The 21,314-nt window shown below is 52.6% G+C and overlaps 1 protein-coding gene across 5 annotated transcripts; it reads right to left on the bottom strand.

Moving 5' to 3' along the window:
• Window positions 1-2,168: 2,168 nt before the first annotated feature.
• On the bottom strand, window positions 2,169-17,345 carry Fhip2b (FHF complex subunit HOOK interacting protein 2B). Of its 5 annotated transcripts, none has more exons than XM_052732801.1 (17): window positions 17,211-17,345; window positions 12,178-12,256; window positions 10,066-10,238; window positions 8,954-9,058; window positions 8,739-8,861; window positions 7,606-7,848; window positions 7,334-7,530; window positions 6,967-7,075; window positions 6,666-6,742; window positions 6,141-6,330; window positions 5,392-5,537; window positions 5,162-5,290; window positions 4,946-5,036; window positions 4,659-4,802; window positions 4,186-4,326; window positions 3,897-3,997; window positions 2,169-3,739 (listed from the first exon to the last, which is right to left on the bottom strand). In XM_052732801.1, exons 1-17 carry the CDS (start codon window positions 17,253-17,255, stop codon window positions 3,601-3,603), a joined length of 2,232 nt encoding a protein of 743 aa, XP_052588761.1. In that variant the 5' UTR covers window positions 17,256-17,345; the 3' UTR covers window positions 2,169-3,600. The 5 variants fall into 5 exon arrangements, with proteins under 5 accessions (XP_052588761.1, XP_052588762.1, XP_052588764.1 ...); XM_052732802.1 differs by having other exon boundaries at window positions 7,334-7,527; XM_052732804.1 differs by lacking the exon at window positions 17,211-17,345 and adding an exon at window positions 13,014-13,306.
• Between the last annotated feature and the right edge of the window lie 3,969 nt (window positions 17,346-21,314).

Genomic DNA, 21,314 nt, shown 5'->3' with positions numbered 1-21,314 from the left:
AGATACATATAACTAAAAATAAAAATTTTAAATAAAAACCCAAAGCAACGGAAGCAAAGGAAATGTATTGTGTTGCTAATCACCAGAGATCCACCCACCTCTGCCTCTGTTGGGATCAAAGGTGTGCACCACCACTGCCCAGCTGGTAGCGCATACCTTTAACCCCAACATTCAGGAGGATCTCTATGAGTTTGAGGCCAGCCTGGTCTATATAGCAACTTCCAGATCAGCCAGGACTACTTAGAGAGACCTTGTCTCAAAAAAAAAAAAAAAAAAAAGAAAAGAAAAGAAAAGAAAAATGATAGTCTTTTCTATTTTTTCATTTTTGTAGTGTTGTGGGTTGAACCTAAGGTCTCCCACATGCTAGGTAAGCAGGCTACCTAATAATGGTCCTGACTAGAAGCAAAACCCTTTTATTCAGTTTAAGACTCCTCCTCCAGTTTCTACACACACAGAGAGCAGGGCAGTGACATTCACTCCCACTATTGAGCCTGGTAATTTTCAATCTTGGGTACACATCACCATCACCCAGAAAGCTCTCAGACAATTCTGTCCACCCACTATACTGACTAAGCTGCTGAAGCCAGTTGGGCGCTGGCACTTTTATCTGTGTATGGGCACACATGCGTGCCCATGTGCAGAAGCCAGTGGAGGATGCTGGGAGTCCTGCTCTATCGATTTCCACCTTCCTCCCTCGAGACAGGGGTCTCTCACTGAACCTGGAGCGAGGCCCCGGTGAGCCCCCTGTCTTCTTCACACAGTGCTGGGGTTTCAGATGTGTGTGCAGCCCGACCTCACTTCTTCACCTGGGTGCCGGGAAACTCAAATTCATGTCTTTGTGACCAGTTTCTCCCACCCACTGAGCCATCTCCCCAGCTTGGCACTGGTACCTCAAAAAGACACCCACCACAGTGGCTCTCAACCTTCCACCTGCTGTGGTGACCCCAACCATAAAATTATTTTCATTGCTACTTCATAACTGTAATTTTGCTATTGTTATGAATCGTAAACACCTGTTTTCTGATGGTCTTAGGTGACCTCTGTGAAAGGGTCGTTCAATCTCCAAAGGGGTCTTGACCCACAAGGTAAGAACCACTTGCCTAGATTTACTCTCAAAAGAGTATTTTAAGATTTCTTTTTAATTAATGTGTGTCTGTCTCTATGTGTGAGTATGTGCAGGTGCACACATAGTCTCGAGACGTCAGAGCCCCTGGAGCTGGAGTCAAAGGCTGTTGAAAGCTGCCTCACGTTGGTGCTAGGAACCAAATTTCGGTCCTCTGCAAAAGCAGTGTGTGCTCTTAGCTGTTAACCCACCCCTCCAGGTGATTTTACGAGGCTCCACTGGAGCCCTGCCGAAGACCTGCTTCTCTAGTCTGATTGCCTGACTTGGCACCCTTGATGACTCAGAACACCCATTCCCAGACCTTTTTTTTCTTAAAGCTGGGAGTTGGACATCATGGTACACACCTGTAACTCCAGCACTCAAGAGGATGCGGCCAAAGGATTGCTATCCAGTTCAAAGCCAGCCTGAGCGCATGACCCTTTCTCAAAAAAATCCCACCCACCAAACTAACATAAAAAGCAGTGTTAAGGATTGAACCCAAGGGCCTTAGGCATGCTAAATAAGCACTTTTTGTTGTTGAGACAGGGTTTCTCTGTGTAGCCCTGACTGTCCTGGAACTCGCCCTGAAGACCAGGCTGGACTCAGAGATCTGCCTGCCTCTGCCTCCCAGGTGCTGGGATCAAAGGTGTTCGCCACCACCACCACCGCCACCAGGCTAAATAAGCACTCTTATCTCTGCACTATCCCTTCAGACCCTCTCTCCAAACCCCGTTTTCATCAGTCCCAACTGTGACTGATGTGGTCATACAGCACACAGTCACACACAAGATGAGGCTTGCGCAAGCCCTACCACTGCCTGATGACTCTTGCTGCAAGGCTCAGACGGAGGTGAAACCGAACTGAAAACAACATGGCTCAGCCAAGAGTCACTTCCGGGCTGGTCCTGGGGAGTATCAAATTTGCAATGTCAGAACTCACTACCCATCACCTCTCTCTCCTCCAGTGCTGGAAAAGGAATTGAGTTTGTCTCCCTTGGGTGAAAGATGGGCTCAGGGAGAGGCAGAAAAGCTCCGGGAAGAAGCCAAGCAGACTGAGGAACACCATGTCCACACCATCACACTGTTTATTGCTGTGCTGTTGTGAAGACACCACGCAAATGTCAAAGTGCATTATTGCCCGGACCCTCGAATGGTAAGAATCTCAGAGTGTAGACCCACTCCACCAGGAGCTGCTCCCACACCAGCACCCACGTACATCGACACACCACACACACACACACACACACACACACACACACACACACACACACACACACACACACACAGCTCGTACACACAGGAGCGCATGATGTTCTTCGGAGCAGCAGACAAGTCCTCCCCCGCCGGGAGGAATTCGGGAGAGGTAGAGGTCACTGAGTTTCCTCCTCTTTCATGTCACCTCCTGGCAACCTGTGCCCGGCTTCGAGAGGCGGCATGGGCAGGAAAAGGAAGCAAAAGGGGCTCTGGCCCTGCTCCTCCTTGCCCAGGAGCGAAGCCAACGACTGCAGGCCTGTTGTGAGGTAATGCCTGGCACCGCCCGTGTGTTCTTGCAGGTTGAGACAGATTCAGGCCGGGTGGGGTGGCAGCCCCAGCCATGAAGGACACACGAACAATACCAGAGCTATCTGCTTGTGTCTCAGCCCCTCCTCACTAGGCCTCAGGGGTCTGGGGTTAGGGGTACCCTATCCCCTCTGTACCTTGAGTGCCTGTGCTCCCCAGGAGTGCATTTCACTGGGATCCCCGGGTACTGGGCAGGATTCAGAGGATAAGACCCACCACCCCTGGTCAATGACCTCTCTGCCTAGGTGTTGCGGACTTGCTAAGACGGGTTCAGAAGGCGCCAGAGAGGAACCAGCTGGAGCTGGAGCCTGGCACCCAGCTCCCAGGCCCTCGCCTGCCCTGGCTGCAGCTGCGCCAAGGCTGTTGTTAGCAGCTGCCCCCGCCTGGGCGCGGAGCATGCTTTGGGCATCTGCCATGAGGCAGTTGGAAATTTTGCAACCGTCTCCAGGAGGGCAGAGCAGGAAGAGGGGGCTTCCCCACAGTCCCCCTCTCTGTCTCCTTCACGACTGTTCACACCAAGGAAGCCATGAAGAAGCCTGCCGAGTCTCAGCAGCTTCCATGATAACGAATGTGACAGACAGGGTTCTTGGCCCTATCTCTCTGGACTGGATTTCTAGCAAGCCTCAAAGGCAGCAGTTCATTTCCCTTGCCCCTAGAGGTGTCTCATGTTGTGGTCCTGGTCACAGTATAGCAGGGATAGGGTCTAGATGCTCAATGGCCATCCTCCAGCGGCTCCAAGAAGGCCCCAAGAACACCACTGCCTTAGAAGCCAGCTCCGTGACACCACCCTGAAACCTCAGCTCACATGGTCAACAAGTGAGGTCTCCTGCAGCTGAAGTCCCCAGTCTGGAGGACAGCGTGGCAGCATGGCCAGGCAGGAAGCCGCCCCGTGGGCAGAAGTACAGGCAGGCGTCTTCCCCCGCCCATCATGCTCCTGGCTCAGACTTGCCCTTCCGGGGGTGGAGAGAAGTTCAGGTGAGGACCATGTGGGGGAAACTTGACAAACGCAATGGCGGCCAGCTCCTTGCAGAATTCCTCAAGCACGACCACGCCCTGGAGTAGGGTCTGATGGTCCAGACTGAGGAGAGACAGTGGCGGGGAGGGAAAGATGGTATGGCTGGGAGTCAGCAGGTGTGCCTACGGCATGACAGCCCATGTCCACAAGGCTTGACCCAGGAGAGACTCCTCAGTGCCGCCTTCCCAATCCTGGGCACCCATTTCCCTGGTCTACTTACTGCTCTCCGGGAATCTGGCCCATCAGTTGCTTGCGCACCAGGAGCAGTTTGCCCGGGAACTGGGGTACCCTCTGAATTCTTTGCATTAAGTCCCCGATCACCTAGAGTCGGGAAAGGACTAAGGTGAGAACTGACCGTGTCCCACAGCTGCCCCTGGCTCCACCATTCCATAGGAGGTGAGAGATGGGATTGGAAAGCCTGCGCTATTCCTGGCCCCGGTACGGGTGCCTACTTCTCCACTCCCACCCCTTGCCCTGCTGGGTCCCTCCCGTCACACCCTCATCCTTACCCTGACAAGCACAGAGAACAGGCTCCTGCAGCCAGGGGCCAGGCTGATGTAGGGATCCAGGAGGTACTCATGGATATGGGGGTGGGGGAACAGGGCAAGCCGGGACAGGACTGAGGTCACTTGTAGGTTCAGGCTGTATGGCTGTAGGAAACGAGATGGACAACCCTGAATGTTGGCAAGGGGTGATGAGCATTTTTGTACTCCCCAAGCAAGGCGCCTGGCTGGTGTGAATGTGTGCGGGGGTGGGAGACTCACGTGATATGTGTATGTCATGGATTCCCTGGGGCTGAGGGCCAGAGCATGTTAGGGCGTGTGGAGAACAGGCGAGACAGGGCTTCCCGCCTGGGGAAAGGTAAAGGGGCTGTGGAGCTGAGGAACCAAAGAGGGGTCCACCCTGGTCACCAGCCCCTACTCTCCTGAAAGACACCAGGCCCAGCGTGGAGCTCTCCTAGGCATATAGTCTTTGTGGCTACCTGATCCAAAATCCGGGCCATGCGATCAAAGAGCACTTGGAGGAAGCGACCCTCAAAGAAGGGCCTTTCGGGTTCGTGAGAGTCCAGGGGCACTGGGCCCAGGGGCCAGCCCCAGGGGGCTACACGGGAGCTGCACTCCTGGAACTGAAGCAGAGTGGGGGAAAGAGTCGAAGGAGTAGGCCCAGAAAGGCCTAGTTGAGGGACCCCATAAAAACGGTGTGGGGTCGGGGATGTATCAGGACATGGAAGAGCCTAGAAGAGGAGGGAGCCACAGGACCTTAACTCACCAGGCCATAGGCATCGTGCACGTATGTGTCGTATCCGTTCTCCTCCAGGAAGGCTGATGTCTTGGCTTCCTCAGGGACCAGGCAAAGGAAGCTAAGAGACAGGGGCCTAGGTGTGGAGGCGCCTCCCCAGGTTTCCCCCTGCTCTCTCTGCTGTTCGCAGGACCCCAGTGACAGAAGCGAATTCAGGCGACTCCAGTTGCCTAACCTCCTCCCCACCTGTTGACGATCTCCGTCACCGCTGTTCTGCCGTCCGAACTGGTGGCAGGAGCCGAGGGAGGCTTTGTGGAGGGCTGAAGGCCAGAATCAAGGAAGCCATCGGTGAAGTAGGGGTCTTCCTCCAGATCTCTGCAGGCGGGGAGACGAGCATGCACCAATGAACAGCTGGATGAGTGGTGTGCACCCACCCACCCTCCCTCCCTCCCTCCCTCCTTCCCTGTTTCACTTACAGGGTGTCCTCATAGTTCTCAGGCTCTGGCGAGCCCCGGGCCACATACAGGCGGCCCTCAAGGTTTTGCAGGACCAGACTGCGGATGACTCGTTCGTGGGGCTTCTGCAGCAGCTCCTCAAACAGCCTCAAAGTGGCAATGCTGATCTAGAGTGAGAGAACGCAGCAGGGGACCCTCCTGTCACCCTTTTGGCTTCTCTCTCTTTCACGACAGGGTTTCTCTGTGTAGCCCTAGCTATCCTGGAACTCGCTCTGTAGACCAGGCTGGCCTCAGAGATCCACCTGCCTCTGCCTCCCGAGTGCTGGGATTAAAGGCGTGGGCCACCACCGCTGCCCTCCTCCTGGTTTCTCAATGCCTGAGAACCAATGCCAGACAAAGTCCTCTAAGGCAGGGGTCACCTCCCTTGTTGGTCAGAGGCTAGAGGAAGTGTTCCATTTCTCGTTTGATGTGCCAATTCAGGCAAACCCAATGGCTTCTCTGTGCCTCCATTTCTGTGTTAGAAAACATGGGACTACTTCAGAGTGCTCAGGTCTCCAAAAAAGCTGAATGAATAGAAAAGCAGTTGGCAAAACAGACAGAAAACAGTGACCAAGACAGCATGGCTGCACGTCATAAACTGCCACTGCTTCGGCTTGAGGGAGGCCTGAGGCTGAGCTACCTGGAGCAGGTAGGAGAAAGCCAGGAGAGAACCCTCTGGAAGCCCCACGGTGGCTGTGGAGCAAGCTAGGATGAAGGCTCTTCTGCTTTACCTCGTCGGAGAGATGGTCACAGTGCATGATGAGGTGTGTGCCCAGAGTATGGGGGCTGTCCTCTGTGGCTGCAGGCTGCTGGTCAGTGCCCAAGAGGAAGGTCATGGCCTCCTGAAGCAGTGTGGGGGAGCGCAGCTGCCGCAGCAAGGCGGTCAACAGGGCAGTGGATGTCAGGATGGTCTGCTCGGATCTGCAGGGAGAGGGGGAGAGCAGAGGAGGGTGCGTGCGTGCGTGCGTGCGTGCGTGCGTACATGTGTGTGTGTGTGAATGGGTGTGGCGGTGCAGAACCTTTCTTGTTTTCCTTCCTTTATAGCCTAGCAAATCTCTAGCTACCTCCCCATCCCTCGTGAGGTCCTAGAGTTGGGGTGGGAGGCTGCTCTCCATCCAGCCCACGGGGCTTAGAGCCATGTGCATGTTAGACCCGGCCAAGTATCAACAGGTAGTCCCCTGACCTTGGTTCTGGGAAGAGGTCTGGTAGAGTGGGCCAGATACCGACCATGGCCAAGGGACTGAACAGACACTTACACATGCAGGAGCTGGGGCTGCAGGGTCTCTACAAACAGCTTCTCGGCCACAGCCTTCGCCAAGGCGTCTGCAACCACCTAGGAGCCAGAGAGCATGTCTTCTCCATTCACACCCCATCACATTCATTCCTAAAAAATCACGGTGTCTTCACACAGCCCCAAATATGTCAGAGGAGCCTGGCTAACCCAGGGCCAAGCTGGCCTCTGGCCCCAAGTCACCGTGCATCAGCTCTACTCCATCACTGAGATGAGACACCTAAGGGAGCCAGGACAGAACCCAGGTCACACCTGCCCTTGCTCACCGCGTGTGCCTCTGTGATAAGGTGGTCGCAGTAATCAAACCAGCCCAGGAAGGCAGCCAGGGCCTCCTTGCCAGGGAAAGAGGCCTCATCAGATGGGGCACTGGGTAACCTAACAGAAACAGAAGCAGGAGTCTGGCTGATGAACACAAAGCTTCCAGGCCTTCCTGAAGGACATCCGGGAGCTGATTCCCCCTCCATCTAGAACCTCTGCTGTGCTCAGATTGCAGAAGTGAGGCTTCTGGGAGGCTGGGAAGGACCCTAGGGACTGGCTCTCCCGCCCAGGAGAAGGTTGCTAGCAAGGCTGCCTACTCTGTGTAACTACCAGCCCCTGAAGGTATTTCCCAGTCTCCCCAGGCCGGGGACCCACCTCCAGCTGATGCCCTCTAAAGTGGCAATGTCTGCCGGGTCAAGGAAGGCAGGCATGGACCGGTACAGTTGGCAGAGGTGCTCGGCTACCACCACACAACAGGAAGTGCTTTGTATCAGGTAGGTGGCGGCTGCTGGCGAGGCCACGCTTACCAGCAGCAATACATTCTCCCGTGCCTTCAGGGCCACCCGACTCTTCTAGGGGATGGGGAGATGATGTCTGAGACAGGGTTTCTCTCCCCCCCCCCCCACCCGCCATCTCTGCGGCCAGACCTTGCTCTTGCACAGTCCAAGCAGGGAGGTGATGAGATTGCTCTCCCCAGGCCCATTGTCTGGCCCCTCAGTCTCAGCAGGCAGGTGGCTGCTCAAGGCTGGGACACCACAGTGCTCCCTATCCAGTCCAGGATCCCTGCCGGGAGCGTCACTACGGGGACAGTCCTTGTCCCTGGAGCCAGTCATGTCTTCAGGCAGAGCTGTAGGTTCTCTGGGTGTCTTCTTGCCTATAATTTTTTTACCCTGCAAAGAAGGGTGCGGTGAGGCCAAGGTCAGAGAGAGCACTCCATCCCACAGGGTGCTTCCTTGAGAGTGCAGGGTAAGAGCCAGGTGTGGTGGAGCACTGCTGTAATCTTGGAAGGCAGAGGGAAGAGGATCACAAGTTCAAGGCCGGCCTGGGCTACACAGTCTGCTGTGTGTCTTGCCAGGCATCATGTAGTACATACTGTAATTCCAGAACTTGGGAGGCTGAGGCAGGAGGATTGTGAGATTGGGCCAAACCTCGGATGTATATGTAGAGAAAGCCTGTCTCAAAAAAGCCAACCAAAATGGGTGCCAACCAGATGGCTCATCTAATAAAGGCATTTGCTACAGGAGGCTTGGGGACCTCAGTACAATCCCTAGACCCAGACCCGTGTAAAAGTGGAAGAACCGACTCCACAGTTTCACTCTGACCTAAACGCAGGCAGGCATGCACGCACGCACTCACATGCAGAGGTCAAGACGAGCTGGGGATATGTATGGCTCAGCTGGTATATAGTACTTGCCTAGAACATGTGAAGCCCTAGGTTCTATCCTCACCACCCCATAAACTGGATACAGTGGTACATGACCATAACAATACTAGTGAGATAGAGGCTGGGGGGTCAGAAGTTCAAGGTCACCCTTGACTCCTACACAGTGTGTCTGAAGTCAGCATGGGCTGTATGAGACACCACCACCACCACCACCACCACCTCAGCCAAAAAAAAAAAAAGTTCAAAATGCAACAAAAAAATGCAGAGTGGGTTTAAAAAAACAACAACTGAGCTTCATCCTTGAGTGCTTGTGAGCACCATCCTCTCCTGCTTCCTCAGCAAGGACGGGAGGGCTTGCCTCTGCACCACACCCTGTTCCCCCACAAAAGCACTTACTTCCAGAATATAGGCGAGCAGCTCTGGATCCTGCTGGATCTTAGAGCAGAGGACACTGGTGAACTGAACTTCTTCCTTTTCCGTGAGGGATCCAGGGCCTGCCCCACCCAGTCGGAGAAGTTTCTAAAGGAAGAATGGGGAAGAAACCCAGAAGAGTGGGGTGTTGGGAAAAGGAGGCCGTATGCCCAGACAGCCCACGTCTCCTGGGTCCTCACCTGCACAGGCCTGTGGACACTCAGATAGTGTAGCAGTGGGTGCTGGACCTGGGCCAGGACCTTGCTGAAAAACTGGAACACTTGCTGTCGCATGCCTGGAGGGTACTGAGACACAGCATACTGTCAGAGGTGAGGCTTCAGCCACCAGCCTGAAATACTCCTCTCCAGAGGGCCACAGGATTCCATGCCTCCTGAGTCATGGCTCAGAGGCCTTCTTCTCTGGGAGGCCTCTTCCACACAGTGTGTAAAGCAGTCCTTCCCTTTACCTTCCCCATTCCCTTTCCTGAATTAATTCCTTTCATGACCGGGTCATTACTGAACCCAGTACAGCTGGTCCTCCGTCCATATCCACTGGTTTTGTACGTATGGGTTCAATCAGCCTCAGATCAAAAATATTCAAAACATGTACAGACCTTTTTCTTATTACCTAATTATTGTAGCATCATGAGTTTCATAGCACTTACATTTATTAATTATAAGCCATCTAGAGATGATTGAAAGGCACAGAAGAGTGTGTATGTTAACTACAGTCATCCCTAGGTATCTGTCATCTACCAACCTATCCATCATCCATCTCTATCCATGGCTCTTTCTGAACCCTATTTAAAATTTTATTTTATTTATTTACTTATTTATGTGTGTATGCACTCACACACATATGCCACGTTGCACACGGGGAGGTCAAGGGACAATGTGCAGCTCTCTCCCACCATGTGGATCCCAGCAACTGAATTCAAGTCGTTAGGCTTGCCAGCAACTGCCTTTACCCACAGAACCATCTTGCTGGGCACGAGATCCCGTTTTATATAAAGGACTTGAACAGCCACAGATTCTGGATCTGAGCGGAGGGGTGGCGGGGTCCGAGGACCAATCCTCCGGGATACCAAGGGCCCACTGTGTGTGACTATCCTGTCCCTCAATTCCCAGCACCTAGCATCTAGAACAGACTCCACAAAGTGGCAGGTCCCTCTCTGCTGAGTGATGGGGTGGGCTACTCCAAGTAACACAGCCACAGTACTTGCTCCATCAAGGCAGAGAAGCACAGACAGAAGAGCATGGAATAAGGGTTTGCCTGGGGTAGAAATTTCCAGATGCCGCAGGAGCATACCCACCTCCGCTTTGCCCAGAGTGCACAGGGTCTCGAGGATCTTGTGCTGTAGCAAGTATTCCAGACAGGGTCCGGCCTCACCAGAGGATACCTGCTGCCTCTCTTCATACACCAGGATGTCCAGCATTTGCTTCAGCCGCCAGGGGATATCTGTTTTCTTGGCTGGGGTGTTTTCGTCTAATCAAGAGTCAAGACACAAGGGTAGGTGACATGAAGAGCGCCAGACCCTCTCACGCCAAGCCCAGAAGGAAGTCACGCCTGAGACGGACTGAGGGCCACCATGGAAGTTTACAGTTGATACTTGTGGATTTTAAAAAGACAAAAGTGGTAGGGATAAGGCCCAGGACACAGCCTGTTGACTGACAGTGTGTGTTTGCCCCAGTGTGCCACTGCGGGTGTACCAAAGTGAGAACAGGGACCCCTCATGGGCCCCCAGGAGGACATGGGTCCACAGGAGATGTTCTGAGAGCTGCCTATCTAGTCCAGGCTTAAGTGAGCAGCTATGGAGTCTGTCCTGTGATTGTCCAGGCTACGTTTCAGCAGCTTCCTTCCTAGCGTCTCCTAGGGCCTGCTCTTATCCCTTTTCCATTCAGGGAAGTCAGAGGAAAAGAGACAACCTGCCAGTCAGGAGTCTGCGGCTGCACCTGGCACCTCCCTAGAGAGCTTTCCAAGTGGCCCTGGAGCACCCCCTAGCTTTCCTTTAAGGCATAAGCCATTAAGCAAGGAGCTTGCTTCACCCTCTCCCTATAACTCTGGTCTAGAGCCCACTCTGGAAATGAAGGGCCCAGCTGCACAGAAAGACCCAGGTGAGTCGGAAGACTCCAGGCTTTAGGGTGGCCTTGGTGACACAGGCTTGTGATCTCAGCTTCTCAGGAGGGCTGGTGAGGCAGAAGTATTGACAGTTCAAGACCTGCCTGGGCTACAGAGTGAGTTTGAGGCCAGCTTAGACAATTGAGTGAGCTCTTGTTTCGAAATAAAAAGTAAAAAAGGCTGAGGGATGTAGCTCAGTGGGGGACGGGGTGGGGAGGACTGCCCTGGGTTCAACCAGTCCCCAATACGGAGAGAGACGTATAGCATATGATTTTTAGTCTAAAAGAGTGGCTCCCAACTGGGAAGAAATTCCCCCACCCCAAAACATTCGTCAGTGTCTAGAGACATGTATGGTTGTCACAGTTGAGAGAGAGGCCAGACAGCACAGTTACTCCCCCTTCAACACAAACAGTCCAGTCTCCGCATGTGCCAAGACGAAGGAGGCCTGGTCTAAACAGTCCTCCAAGGCTCCCCCAAAGTGCTCAAAGGCCATTTGAATTCCATGGGCTGGCTCACGATGGAAAGAAAGCCTCCAGGAAAGTCATAGGCCCAGACATGGTCTGAACTCAGGGAGGTGGAAAACTAGGGATACAGGACTAGTTACCCGGCAACCAGGCTTAATTGACTACAAAGCAGCCAATCAGATTCTGATCCTCACTGAGTCATTATGGTGGGTTAATGCATGAATGCTTTGGCCCTCGGAGACGTCAGCTAGGAGAAAAGGGGACCCAGGCATGTGCCACACCTTAGCTTTCCTACTTGGACTTCTTAGGGTGGCTAAGGCAAAATAATTTACTGAACATCTTTCTCCTCTCCCCGACCCTCTCTCCAAGACAAGGTCTCATGTATCCCAGGGTGACCTTGAACTTCTGATCCTCTTGCACTTGATTACAGGCATGCACCATCACCTGGTTTATGCACTGAGGACTGAACACAGATCTCTGCGCTAGGCAAGCACTCTACCAACTAAGCTACATCCAAGCCCTGCTGCATTTCCTCTAATCAACAGTCCCAGTGACAAGCACTTGGGACTGAAGGCCTAGGGACTGTATCCAGCTGGAAACTAAAGCAAATGGGGCCACCTTTACCATGCAGTCAGGCCAGTGAGGTGGCGCCAACAATTTAACCATGAAGACCCGCAGTGGCTAGGGCTCTGGGTTTTGCTCCCACCTGTCTCCCTGGCTCGGCCCAGAGATGTCCTGTTGTCCAGGACCCTGCCGTCACCTTCCTAAGACACCTGTGGTCACTCTCTGCCCACTCTTCCCAGCTCCCCCCTGGGTCCCAGGCTGGGGAGCAGAAGGCTTACCTGTGCTCTCGATATAGTAGTGTGTGATACCCTTCCAGTGCTCCACGAAGGCCTGCAGCAGGTCAATGCTGGGCTCCCGCTGCAGACAGAGTAGACATGGTCTTTGTGAGTGTGCCAACCAAGGCCCCACTACCACCGGTACTCAAGGGACCAGAAGCCCACGTGCCTGTTCAGTGTCCAGGTGGGTGAGCTCTAGGTCCTAGAGAAAGCACTCTGTTCCCAGCTTTTCAAAGGGAAGGGTCATTCATTTCTCCAGCACACAGCATCATCGTCTCCCCAGAGGACTCTCTCTCCCACATGTCCCCATCCCACAGGCTCTGTCCCCAAGAAGTAAGCATGCTGAAGGAGGAAGAGACAGAAGTACTTCTGCACAATCCAAACCCCACACATACTACAACAGAGAGACTGCCAACCACACAGGGCACCTGAGAAGAAAGAGGATGGGAACAGCACACACACGGGGAGAGTTTTCGGGCCCTGCCAGAGTCTAACGGCCTATGTCCAAGGCCATGGCAGGCTCTGTTCAGACGGTGAACACTTCTACACTCTACAAAGGAGATGCTTTACTTATGGAGTGCTTCCGTCTTCTGTGCCAGGCCATGGTCTGCACCCCTAACTCCTGCCACCTCCTCTCATCACCCTGGAGACTTCTCACACTGCTCTCTGCAAGCCCCTCAGCTCCCCCTCCCCAGAAGTATTCTCTCCCTCTAGGCACTCTAGCTGAAACTGGCCTTGAACTGAGGGTGAGTAATTGTCCTGAAAGCATCCTCTTTCCCCGTACGGTAAATGTTCACAGGCAGAGAACGACAGCCCTGATTAATCCATCCATGACATACCCCTACACCTAAGGCTCGGGGAACACCGAAGAAGAGGGGTGGGAAGATGGGAAGAGCCAGAGGACCAGGACATCTGCTGCCAGATAGTGTCTTCTATAGGACAGGGAAGCTGCGCCCAGGAAATCCCAACGGTATGGTCACCTAATCAAGACCTGAACAATGACAACATCAGTTGGCATGCCAACACAGAAGCAGGGGAAAGTTCAAAAGGTCCCACCCCCAGATAAAGAGCTGTAGACAGTTAATGGTAGCTCTGTGTGTGTGTGACAATAATAACCAAAGAAGAGGTCATGAATGTGAGAGGGGGTGGGGGCATAGGAAAAGTTGGTGGGGGGAGGGTAAGGGGTAGAAATGATCTAAATACAGTATTTTTATGAAATGCAGAAAAAAATTATTTTTTTTTTAAAAAAGGAAAAAATTGTTAACAGGACAGAAATGTATCCACAGTCCTTACCCTGGGTGTTTATTTCCTCTAGGTCTCTCTCTGCCCAGGCCACAATGTCCTGGGGCCCATCATTCCTTTACACTTGTCTAGCCCTAAGACTCCACAGTGAGGTCAGTGAAGGACCAGGCATGTCCGGAGCAGGACATCCTCTACAGTCATTCATTTGGTACACATCTCGTGAGTACCTCCTAGGTGCCGGGTGCCATGCTCCGTGCCACAAGCATCTAATGATAACTCGGCCTCCAGTAAATGTGCTGCCACCAAGAGAAGAATACAAAGTGGACAGGGACCTCTTAAAGGGAGTCCCCTCTGGGGGCTAGAGAGAGGGCTCAGCAAAGAGCATTTGCGGCTCTTCAGGAGGACATGAGATCGGTTCCCAGAACCACCTCAGATGCTTCCCAACTGTCTGTCACTCCAGCACCAGGGGATCCAACACCCTCTTCTAGCTTCCACAGGAACCCACACACATGTGATATAGATAGGCATATATACAAAGTAAAAATAATAAATCCTTTTTTGTGTGTGTGTGGGGTGGGGGGGTTCAAGACAGGGTTTCTCTGTGTAGCACTGGCTGTCTTGGAACTTGCTCTGTAGACCAGGCTGGCCTCGAACTCACAGACATCTGCCTGCCTCCCGAGTGCTGGGATTAAAGGGGTACGCTGCCGCCGCCGCCGCCGCCGCCGCCGCCGCCGCTGCCACCACCAGGCAAAAACAGTAAATCTTTAGAGGGGCCACTAACAAGTTCCTTTCAAGATCCTGCCAAAGAATTAAAAACTCCAAGGGGATCAAATTTCAGCTGCGCAAGGAAGATGTTCCTAGCAGAAAAAATTGGGCAGAGTGCAGCAGGGGAAAGGGTGTATGTGGCGTGTGGGTCTCCCGGGCCAAGCCAAGAAGGCTGTTCTGGGTTTTGTTGTTGTTGCTTTTTTAAGGCAGCAAGGCCAGTGCCACCTCCAGAGGAATGTTTTGGAAAGATCTATCTGGCAGTGTCAGACAAAAGAGGAGACACAGGCAGGAAGGTATTTAGCTGGCCAGGGCAAAGCGGGTGGGGGGGTGGGGGGGGCGCGTGACACAGGACCCACATGGGACCAGTCAGAGACTTTGAGGCACTCCCCACCCTCCATCCAGGCAGCAGACTCTTTCAAAATTAGTAGTTGCAAGGTGTGGTGGCAACATGCCTTTAATCCCAGCACTCAGGAGGCAGAGGCAGGATCTCTGTGAGTTCAAGATCAGCCTGGTCTACAAAGCAAGTTCCAGGACAGTGAGAACTATAAAGAGGGATCCTGTCTCAAAAAACACTAAAATAAATTAGATGCGGGGTCAGTGAGTCTTCCAGAAAGGCACTGCCCAGTCCTTCAAGACACTCCACCCCAGACGGTAAGACGGCTCGTGTTAAAGACCTTACTGTTGAGTTTGAGTCCCAGGACCTCTGACCTCCGCGTGCCTGCTTGTGGCACACCCCCAAACACATATATACTAAAGAAATGCAATAATAACATACCCCATCCACAAGGAGTGACCTAACTCATCACGCTCTTACATGTAACACTGAGTCAGGTTCTGATAGACTGAGCTTCCCAGCGGCCAGGGCTGGTTTTTAACTGTAAACCCCAGAAGGGCTTTTACCAACTCTTAGGGAGCTCTTGAAGACACTTCTGTCATACTTTCTTGTCCTGGAAAGTCCTTGGAGCCTTGGCCAGCACCCCAATGACCTCACAGTTTCTGTGATAGGGTCTCCTCTAGCCTCAAATTTCATCTATGAGTTCCAAAATCCCTGGGCCAAACTTCATGGAAAAAAAAGGGGGGGGGGGCTATTCACATAAGAACAGGAGACCCAGGGAAGGCAGGGCAGCCATCAAAACCTGGTGGACAAAAGAAACAGGGCCCAAATCTCCACCTGAATCTACTACTAGATACCAGACCAAAGTAACGCTAAAAGATAGCAGTATTTTTAGAAAGAGCCATGAGGGTTTCTAATTCTGTTCTGCCAGGAGGGGGCAGAAAGAAGAAGCACTCTGGGTCATAATGACTTGGTGGTCCCACCTGAGGGAAAACCTAACACTACCACCCCCCCCACCCCCCCAACCCCGCCAGTGGGTGAAACTGAACAGAGGGAGTCCTGTGTGGTATAAATCACACTTCCAGGACAATGGTCTATATGATGTACACTGCAGGTCACCTGCCTAAAAATACGTCCCTCCCTCCACTCTGCATCTTCAGCCCCTAGTGCTCAGCTTTTTGCATTCAGAGTGTAAGGATCAAGGAAGTTTAGGACTGTCCACCCTTCCAACCCTCCTTGTAAATCGAGCTGTGTCCAGAAGTATCAATTAGTTTATTAGATCACGTTCTAAAAGGACAGTTGTTTTTATTTGGGACAGGAAGGAGAAGAAAGGGTCATTTTGGAAACTCTCCCTCTTGGGGTACCCTAGACCCTGGTCCTCAGGACAGAGCAGGATGGGGGTGCTGGGGAAGGTAGATTACAGATGTGTCTCCCTCTCCCCTACCAGCTTTTCTAAGGCTGAGCCAGTTTTAATAACAGTAATAGCCAGGCAGTGGTGGTGCACACCTTTAATCCCAGCACTTGGGAAGCAGAGACAGGTGGATCTCTGTGAGTTCAAGCCCAGCCTGGTCTACAGAGTAGTTCCAGGACGGCCAGGATGACACAGAGAAACCCTGTCCCAAACACACACACACACACACACACACAGCAGTAAATGCTCTGACTGGGGAGGAGGTGCAGAGAAAGAAGGGGAGTCAAACCCAAAAAGTGTTTCTCTAGAGACAATTTGATAGACTAAACATATCAATTAGAGGGTGCTCTTATATAATGAGAAAAAATAATTAACTTTCCAGATGGTTTCGTGCAAGACTGCTGAATGAGGTGATCCACACACAGTGGCCTGTCAGGGACCTGCACTCCCAGAAAATGGCCCAAACACAAACTGACAGTTGTAAAAAGGTCAACCCTCAGGCAGGCTGACCTTCCCTAACTCAAAGTCAGCTGCGACCAGTGGCCTGAGATTAAGGGTCTTGCAGAGGGCTGCTTCCGGGATCCCGGGACCACCCGCCCCTGCAAGGCTCTCTATCACCTTCCTGGGGACTTAGTCACTCAGGGCCCCAACTCCCATGCCCTGGCTGACAAAGAGGGAACTCAGTGCACGAACTCCTGGTCGCGGGAATTCTCTAGCACCGAAGAGGGGACGGGGAAGGCTGTTTTCAGTCCCAGGTGAGGAGGAATGGAGGAGCGACAGGAATGAGGAAGGAGGCTGACAGGGGCTGGGGAGGAGGCGAGGGGCAGATCCGGGAGGAACGGGCTGGTGACAAGGGAGCGTCTGGGGAGAGCAGAGTTAGAAAGCTAGCTCTCGGGCGCAGGAAACGTAACAAGGAGCACTACGGAGAGAGAGCCGGATCAGAGGAGCGGGGCGCAGGAAGAATAGCAGGAAGCAGCGCGGAGGCAGGATCAAGGGATCCGTCCTCCGAACCAGGGGAGCGTGGCTCAGGATCACAAGAGCCGAGAGCATAGGATCACCAGAGCGGGGAGCAAGATCGAGGGAGCCGGTCGGTCGGTCTGGAGAGAATCCCGGAGCTAGGTGCTCCTGGGCGGCCGGGACTATAATAGACACGACCCGGAGACAGAGGCCCGGAAGCAGCGTCGGGGCCCGGGGAGGGGCCGTGCCCAAGGAGCCCGCAGCCACCCGCCCCCCCCCCTCCCGGCCCGCGCCCTCCCCTCCGGTCCGCCCCGGGCCCGGGCTCACCGCCCCCACGGCCTCCTGCAGCAGTGCCCCGAGCCGGCTCAGCATGATGGCGACCCGGCCCGGCCTGGCTGGCGGCCCGGCTCCGGGTGGCGGTGCGGCGGTGGCGGAGGAGGCGGCCCAGCGGGCGGGAGGCGGGACCCGGCCCTGGAACCCCGCCCCTGCCGGAGGGCTGGGGGCGCTCTGAGCGCCGGGCTAGCTAGGTCGTCTGGGAGCCCGCCAGGGAGGGCGCCCTGGGGAGCTGGTGACTGCTAGTGACCTGGCCTTTCAAGGCCCCTTGGAGTGACACCCAGAGACTTCTCATTTCTCATGCATCCCCCACAGCCCTGCCTGAAACAGTCGCCCTGGCCACACATGGCTGTGAAGCGTTTGAAATGTCCAGGTCCTGTGTCAAGGACACTCCAGAAGGTGAAGACATAGAGGGGGGGGGGGACAAAGATGAGAGCTCCCCTATTGATATTGATGACGCGTTTAAATGTAACCAGTTAGGAATACTGGGTTAGTCTATGGCTAATATTACTTTCACCTGTTGTTTAGTTCTTTTTCAAAAGTGGTTATCGGAAAAGACGTTCGATATGGTATACAGTCCGATTAAGAGTCCCAACCGAACTCACAGAGATCCACCTGCCTCTGCCTCCCGAGTGCTGGGATTAAAGGCATGCGCTGTGAGTTCGAGGCCAGCCTGGTCTACAAAGGGAGTTCCAGGAAAGGCGCAAAGCTACACAGAGAAACCCTGTCTCAAAAAAAACAAACCAAACAAACAAAAACAAAACAAAAAAAGAGTCCCAACCGAATCTGACTCTCTTTTTTTGTTGTTTTTTCGAAACAGGGTTTCTCTGTGTAGCTTTGCGCCTTTCCTGGAACTCACTTGGCAGCCCAGCCTGGCCTCGAACTCACAGAGATCCACCTGGCTCTGCCTCCCGAGTGCTGGGATTAAAGGCGTGCTCCACCAACGCCCAGCTGGAATCCGATTCTTATATCCCTACAATGGAGGGAGAGAAGACAACAAGTCGTGAATTTTGGCACACCTGTAATCAATCCCAGCGCTCGGCAGTATCTAGAGTTCAAGGACAGCCTAGGCTAGATAGTCAGAGCCTGTGCCAAACACACACACACACACACACACACACACACACACACACACACACACACAGGGGAGAGGATGGAGGTGTGAAAAGTTTAAAACAAAACAAAACAACAACAACAAAAACAAAAAAACAAGGGCTGCATAAGGCCCTTGGTTCAAACCCCAGTGCCAAATAAATAAATAAATAAATAAGCAAACAAATAAATACCAGGCATGGTAACGTTAAGTCTATAATCTCAGCCCTTAGGAGGCTAAAGCACAAATAATGGTGAGCTTTGGCTTGGCCTGGGCCGCACAGTAAATCCCAGGCCAGCCTCAGAAACAGTGAGACCTCAAAAACAAAGAATGGGTCACGTAAATTGGGCTTGGTGTCACGTGCCTTTGATCCCAACAGCCAAGAGGCAGAGGCAGGCAGGTCTCTTTGAGCTCAAAGCCACCAGCCAAGGATACATAGTGAGACCCTGACTCAAAAAAAAAAAAGCTGTGTGTGTGTGTGTGTGTGTGTGTGTGTGTGTGTGTGTGGTAATGAAGGCACTAAGCACTCAGAAGGCAGAAATAGGTGGATCTCTGATTTCTAGGCCAGCCGAGTCTACAAAGAGTTCCAGGACAGCCAGGGCTACACAGAGAAACCCTGTCTCGAAAAAACAAAACAAAACAACAACAACAAAACCAAAAAACTCAAAAGTAGAATTGTCATATTTAAAAAAAAAATATCAAACCATCTTCGTTGCCCATTGATTCCATAATTAACTGTAAAGTCAACTCCTGGTTCTTTTCTTTTTCTGAGACAGGGTCTGATGTGAACCAGACTGGCCTCACTGTGTAGCTGAGGAGGACCTTGAACTCCTGATCTCCCTTTCCTTAGCGTTGGGGGTTCAGCATGTGCCCGGCTTGTGTGCTAAAGAGAGAGCCCAGGGCCTCATGCATGGTAGGCAAGCACTCTTCCAACTGAGCTACATTCTCAGCTCATGATTCAAAATGGTGAGATGTAATAAAACCAAAACAAAAGCTCTGGGAACCACTGGAATGAAGTTTCCCAGGTTATATACATCTGTGTGTGTTATGAGAAAGAAGAACGGAGGACTCTTCCCTAATGCTTTGCTTTAGGGGCCAAGAGCCTCACTTGGAAGGTTTCCATATTCTCAGGCATTTCAAATCCTTTAGGGCTTAGTATCAAAATGAGTCCCATCACAACATTTGCAGTCAATCTGATCATGTTGTTTCCAGCATCCCTTGGTAACCAGTGAACTTGACTGGTTCCACAGCGGCCTGTGAGTTCCAAATGGACAGGGTCTGCACAGGCCCCAGCACAAGGAACATCTATCTCCACACAGTCAATGGATGTCTGATAGCATGTGGGGAACCCAGTCCTGCTTCCCCTGGAGAAACAGCTATACATTGCCAGTGCTGGGCAGCTGGGAGTGTAGCCAGGCGGTAGTGTACTTGCTTAGCATGCCCAAGACCCTGGATTTGATCCCCAGTAGTGACCACTCCCCTGAATGCCCCCCCCACCAGGAGGAAGGAAACTGCCCCCCACCCCAAACACATACATTGTCTACTCATTGGTTTTATGAGGCTTTGGGTTTCAGATAAAACGTTCTCTCATTGTTGGAAGGAGTCAAACTATCTGTCCTATTGGTCTTACAGGTTTGTTTCAAGGATAAAACAATGCTGTAGACATAAGACAACTTTACTTAAAAATCATTGTTCAGGGGCTGGGAATGTAGCTCATGAGACAGAATGCCTGTCTAGCTGGCATACACAGAGCCCGGGTTGGCACCCTAGCACTGAATATACCAATGTGGTGGCATGGACCTGTCATCTCAATGCTTAGGAAGTAGAAGGAGAAGGAGAAATTCAAGGCAATCTTCAGCTATACATCCAGTTTGAACAGTAATAAAATCACTGTTTCGTTTTGAGTGATTCTGATCTACTTGCTGTCTTGGCCAAGCCAGCCCTCTTCCCCCATGCACCCACACCCCCTGTCCTCTTCTTGATCTTCAACTCAAACTGCACACCCAGCTCCCCTGAGGCCTCAGCTCCATGGTGGTTGCAGGTGGAAGGCCTCACCAAGGCAGGCTCCACCTGACCCTCACTCCTGTTCCTCAGTCACTCATTCTCTAGTCCTGTTTCCTCTGCCTGATGCCTGGCAGTCAGCTCACCACGTACCAACCTTTTTCTGTTCAGCTCCCCCTGCTGTACAAGCACCTCGGGTCCTGGGGAGAGCGGTGTATTTGAGGCAATCCTCCGCAGTGCCCTCTCAAGTGCCCTCCAACCATGAAACACAGGTTTCTGTCCCACAAAGCCCCTGGAGAAGTGGCAAATAGCACCCTGTCTAGGCTAGCCCTGACTTTCGTGTCCTAGAGAGAGGAAGTTACGTGGGCGATGTCTCTCCACCCCCTCTAGCTCATGTGAAACCTCTTTCCCATGGCTTTCTCAACCTGATGTCACCTGTCTGTCCCTCTGACTCAGGGCTAGTGGCTTATAAAGAAACAAATGTGGATTAGAGGTGTTATGGGTAAAGTACACACCCAGCAAGCAGGAAGCCCTGGGCTGGATCCCCAGCACTAAATAAACCATACCTGTTGGTGCATGCCTGCAATTCTAGAACTTGTGAGGCAGAGGCAAGAAGGACCACAAGTTCAGCCTCGGACACGAGGCAAGTCTGAGGCCAGCTTGAGCTACATAAGGCCCTGTCTCAAACAAGCAAATAAATAAAGCCCACAAATATGTGGTATATGCCTATGATCCCAGTACTTAGAAGGCAAAAAGCTGCATCAGTTCAAGGCCAACCTTTGCTATAGGACATTTTATCTCAAAACGAAACAACAAGACAGAATAAATGAATAGTTTGGGCTGCTGGCCCAAGCCTGTCCTCCCAGTGACTTGATACGGAAGCAAGCTCAAACCTTCCTGGGCTATGGAGTGACGGGTCAAGTTCAGCCTGGGCTACCCAATGAGAGTCCGTCTCAAAATTAAAAATGTCTTAAAGAGGTAAGAATATTCATTGTGAGCCAGGC

The sequence above is a fragment of the Peromyscus californicus genome, unplaced genomic scaffold (genome assembly GCF_007827085.1).
Source record: "Peromyscus californicus insignis strain IS unplaced genomic scaffold, ASM782708v3 Scaffold_12__1_contigs__length_115047231, whole genome shotgun sequence".
In the NCBI taxonomy this organism is placed as follows: Eukaryota; Metazoa; Chordata; class Mammalia; order Rodentia; family Cricetidae; genus Peromyscus; species Peromyscus californicus.
The sequence above is the reverse complement of the archived record's forward strand: the minus strand, read 5'-3'. Positions and strand labels throughout refer to the sequence as shown.

Bases quoted from the DNA above. Each gene is read 5' to 3' on its own strand.
- Fhip2b (XM_052732801.1), bottom strand. From the start codon at position 17,255: ATGCTGAGCCGGCTCGGGGCACTGCTGCAGGAGGCCGTGGGGGCG. The intron at 8,862-8,953 runs GTGAGGACCCAG...TTCTTCCTTTAG, and splicing joins GTGTCCACAGGCCTGTGCAG to AAACTTCTCCGACTGGGTGG. The intron at 5,037-5,161 runs GTGGGGAGGAGG...CCTGTCTCTTAG, and splicing joins GTGACGGAGATCGTCAACAG to CTTCCTTTGCCTGGTCCCTG.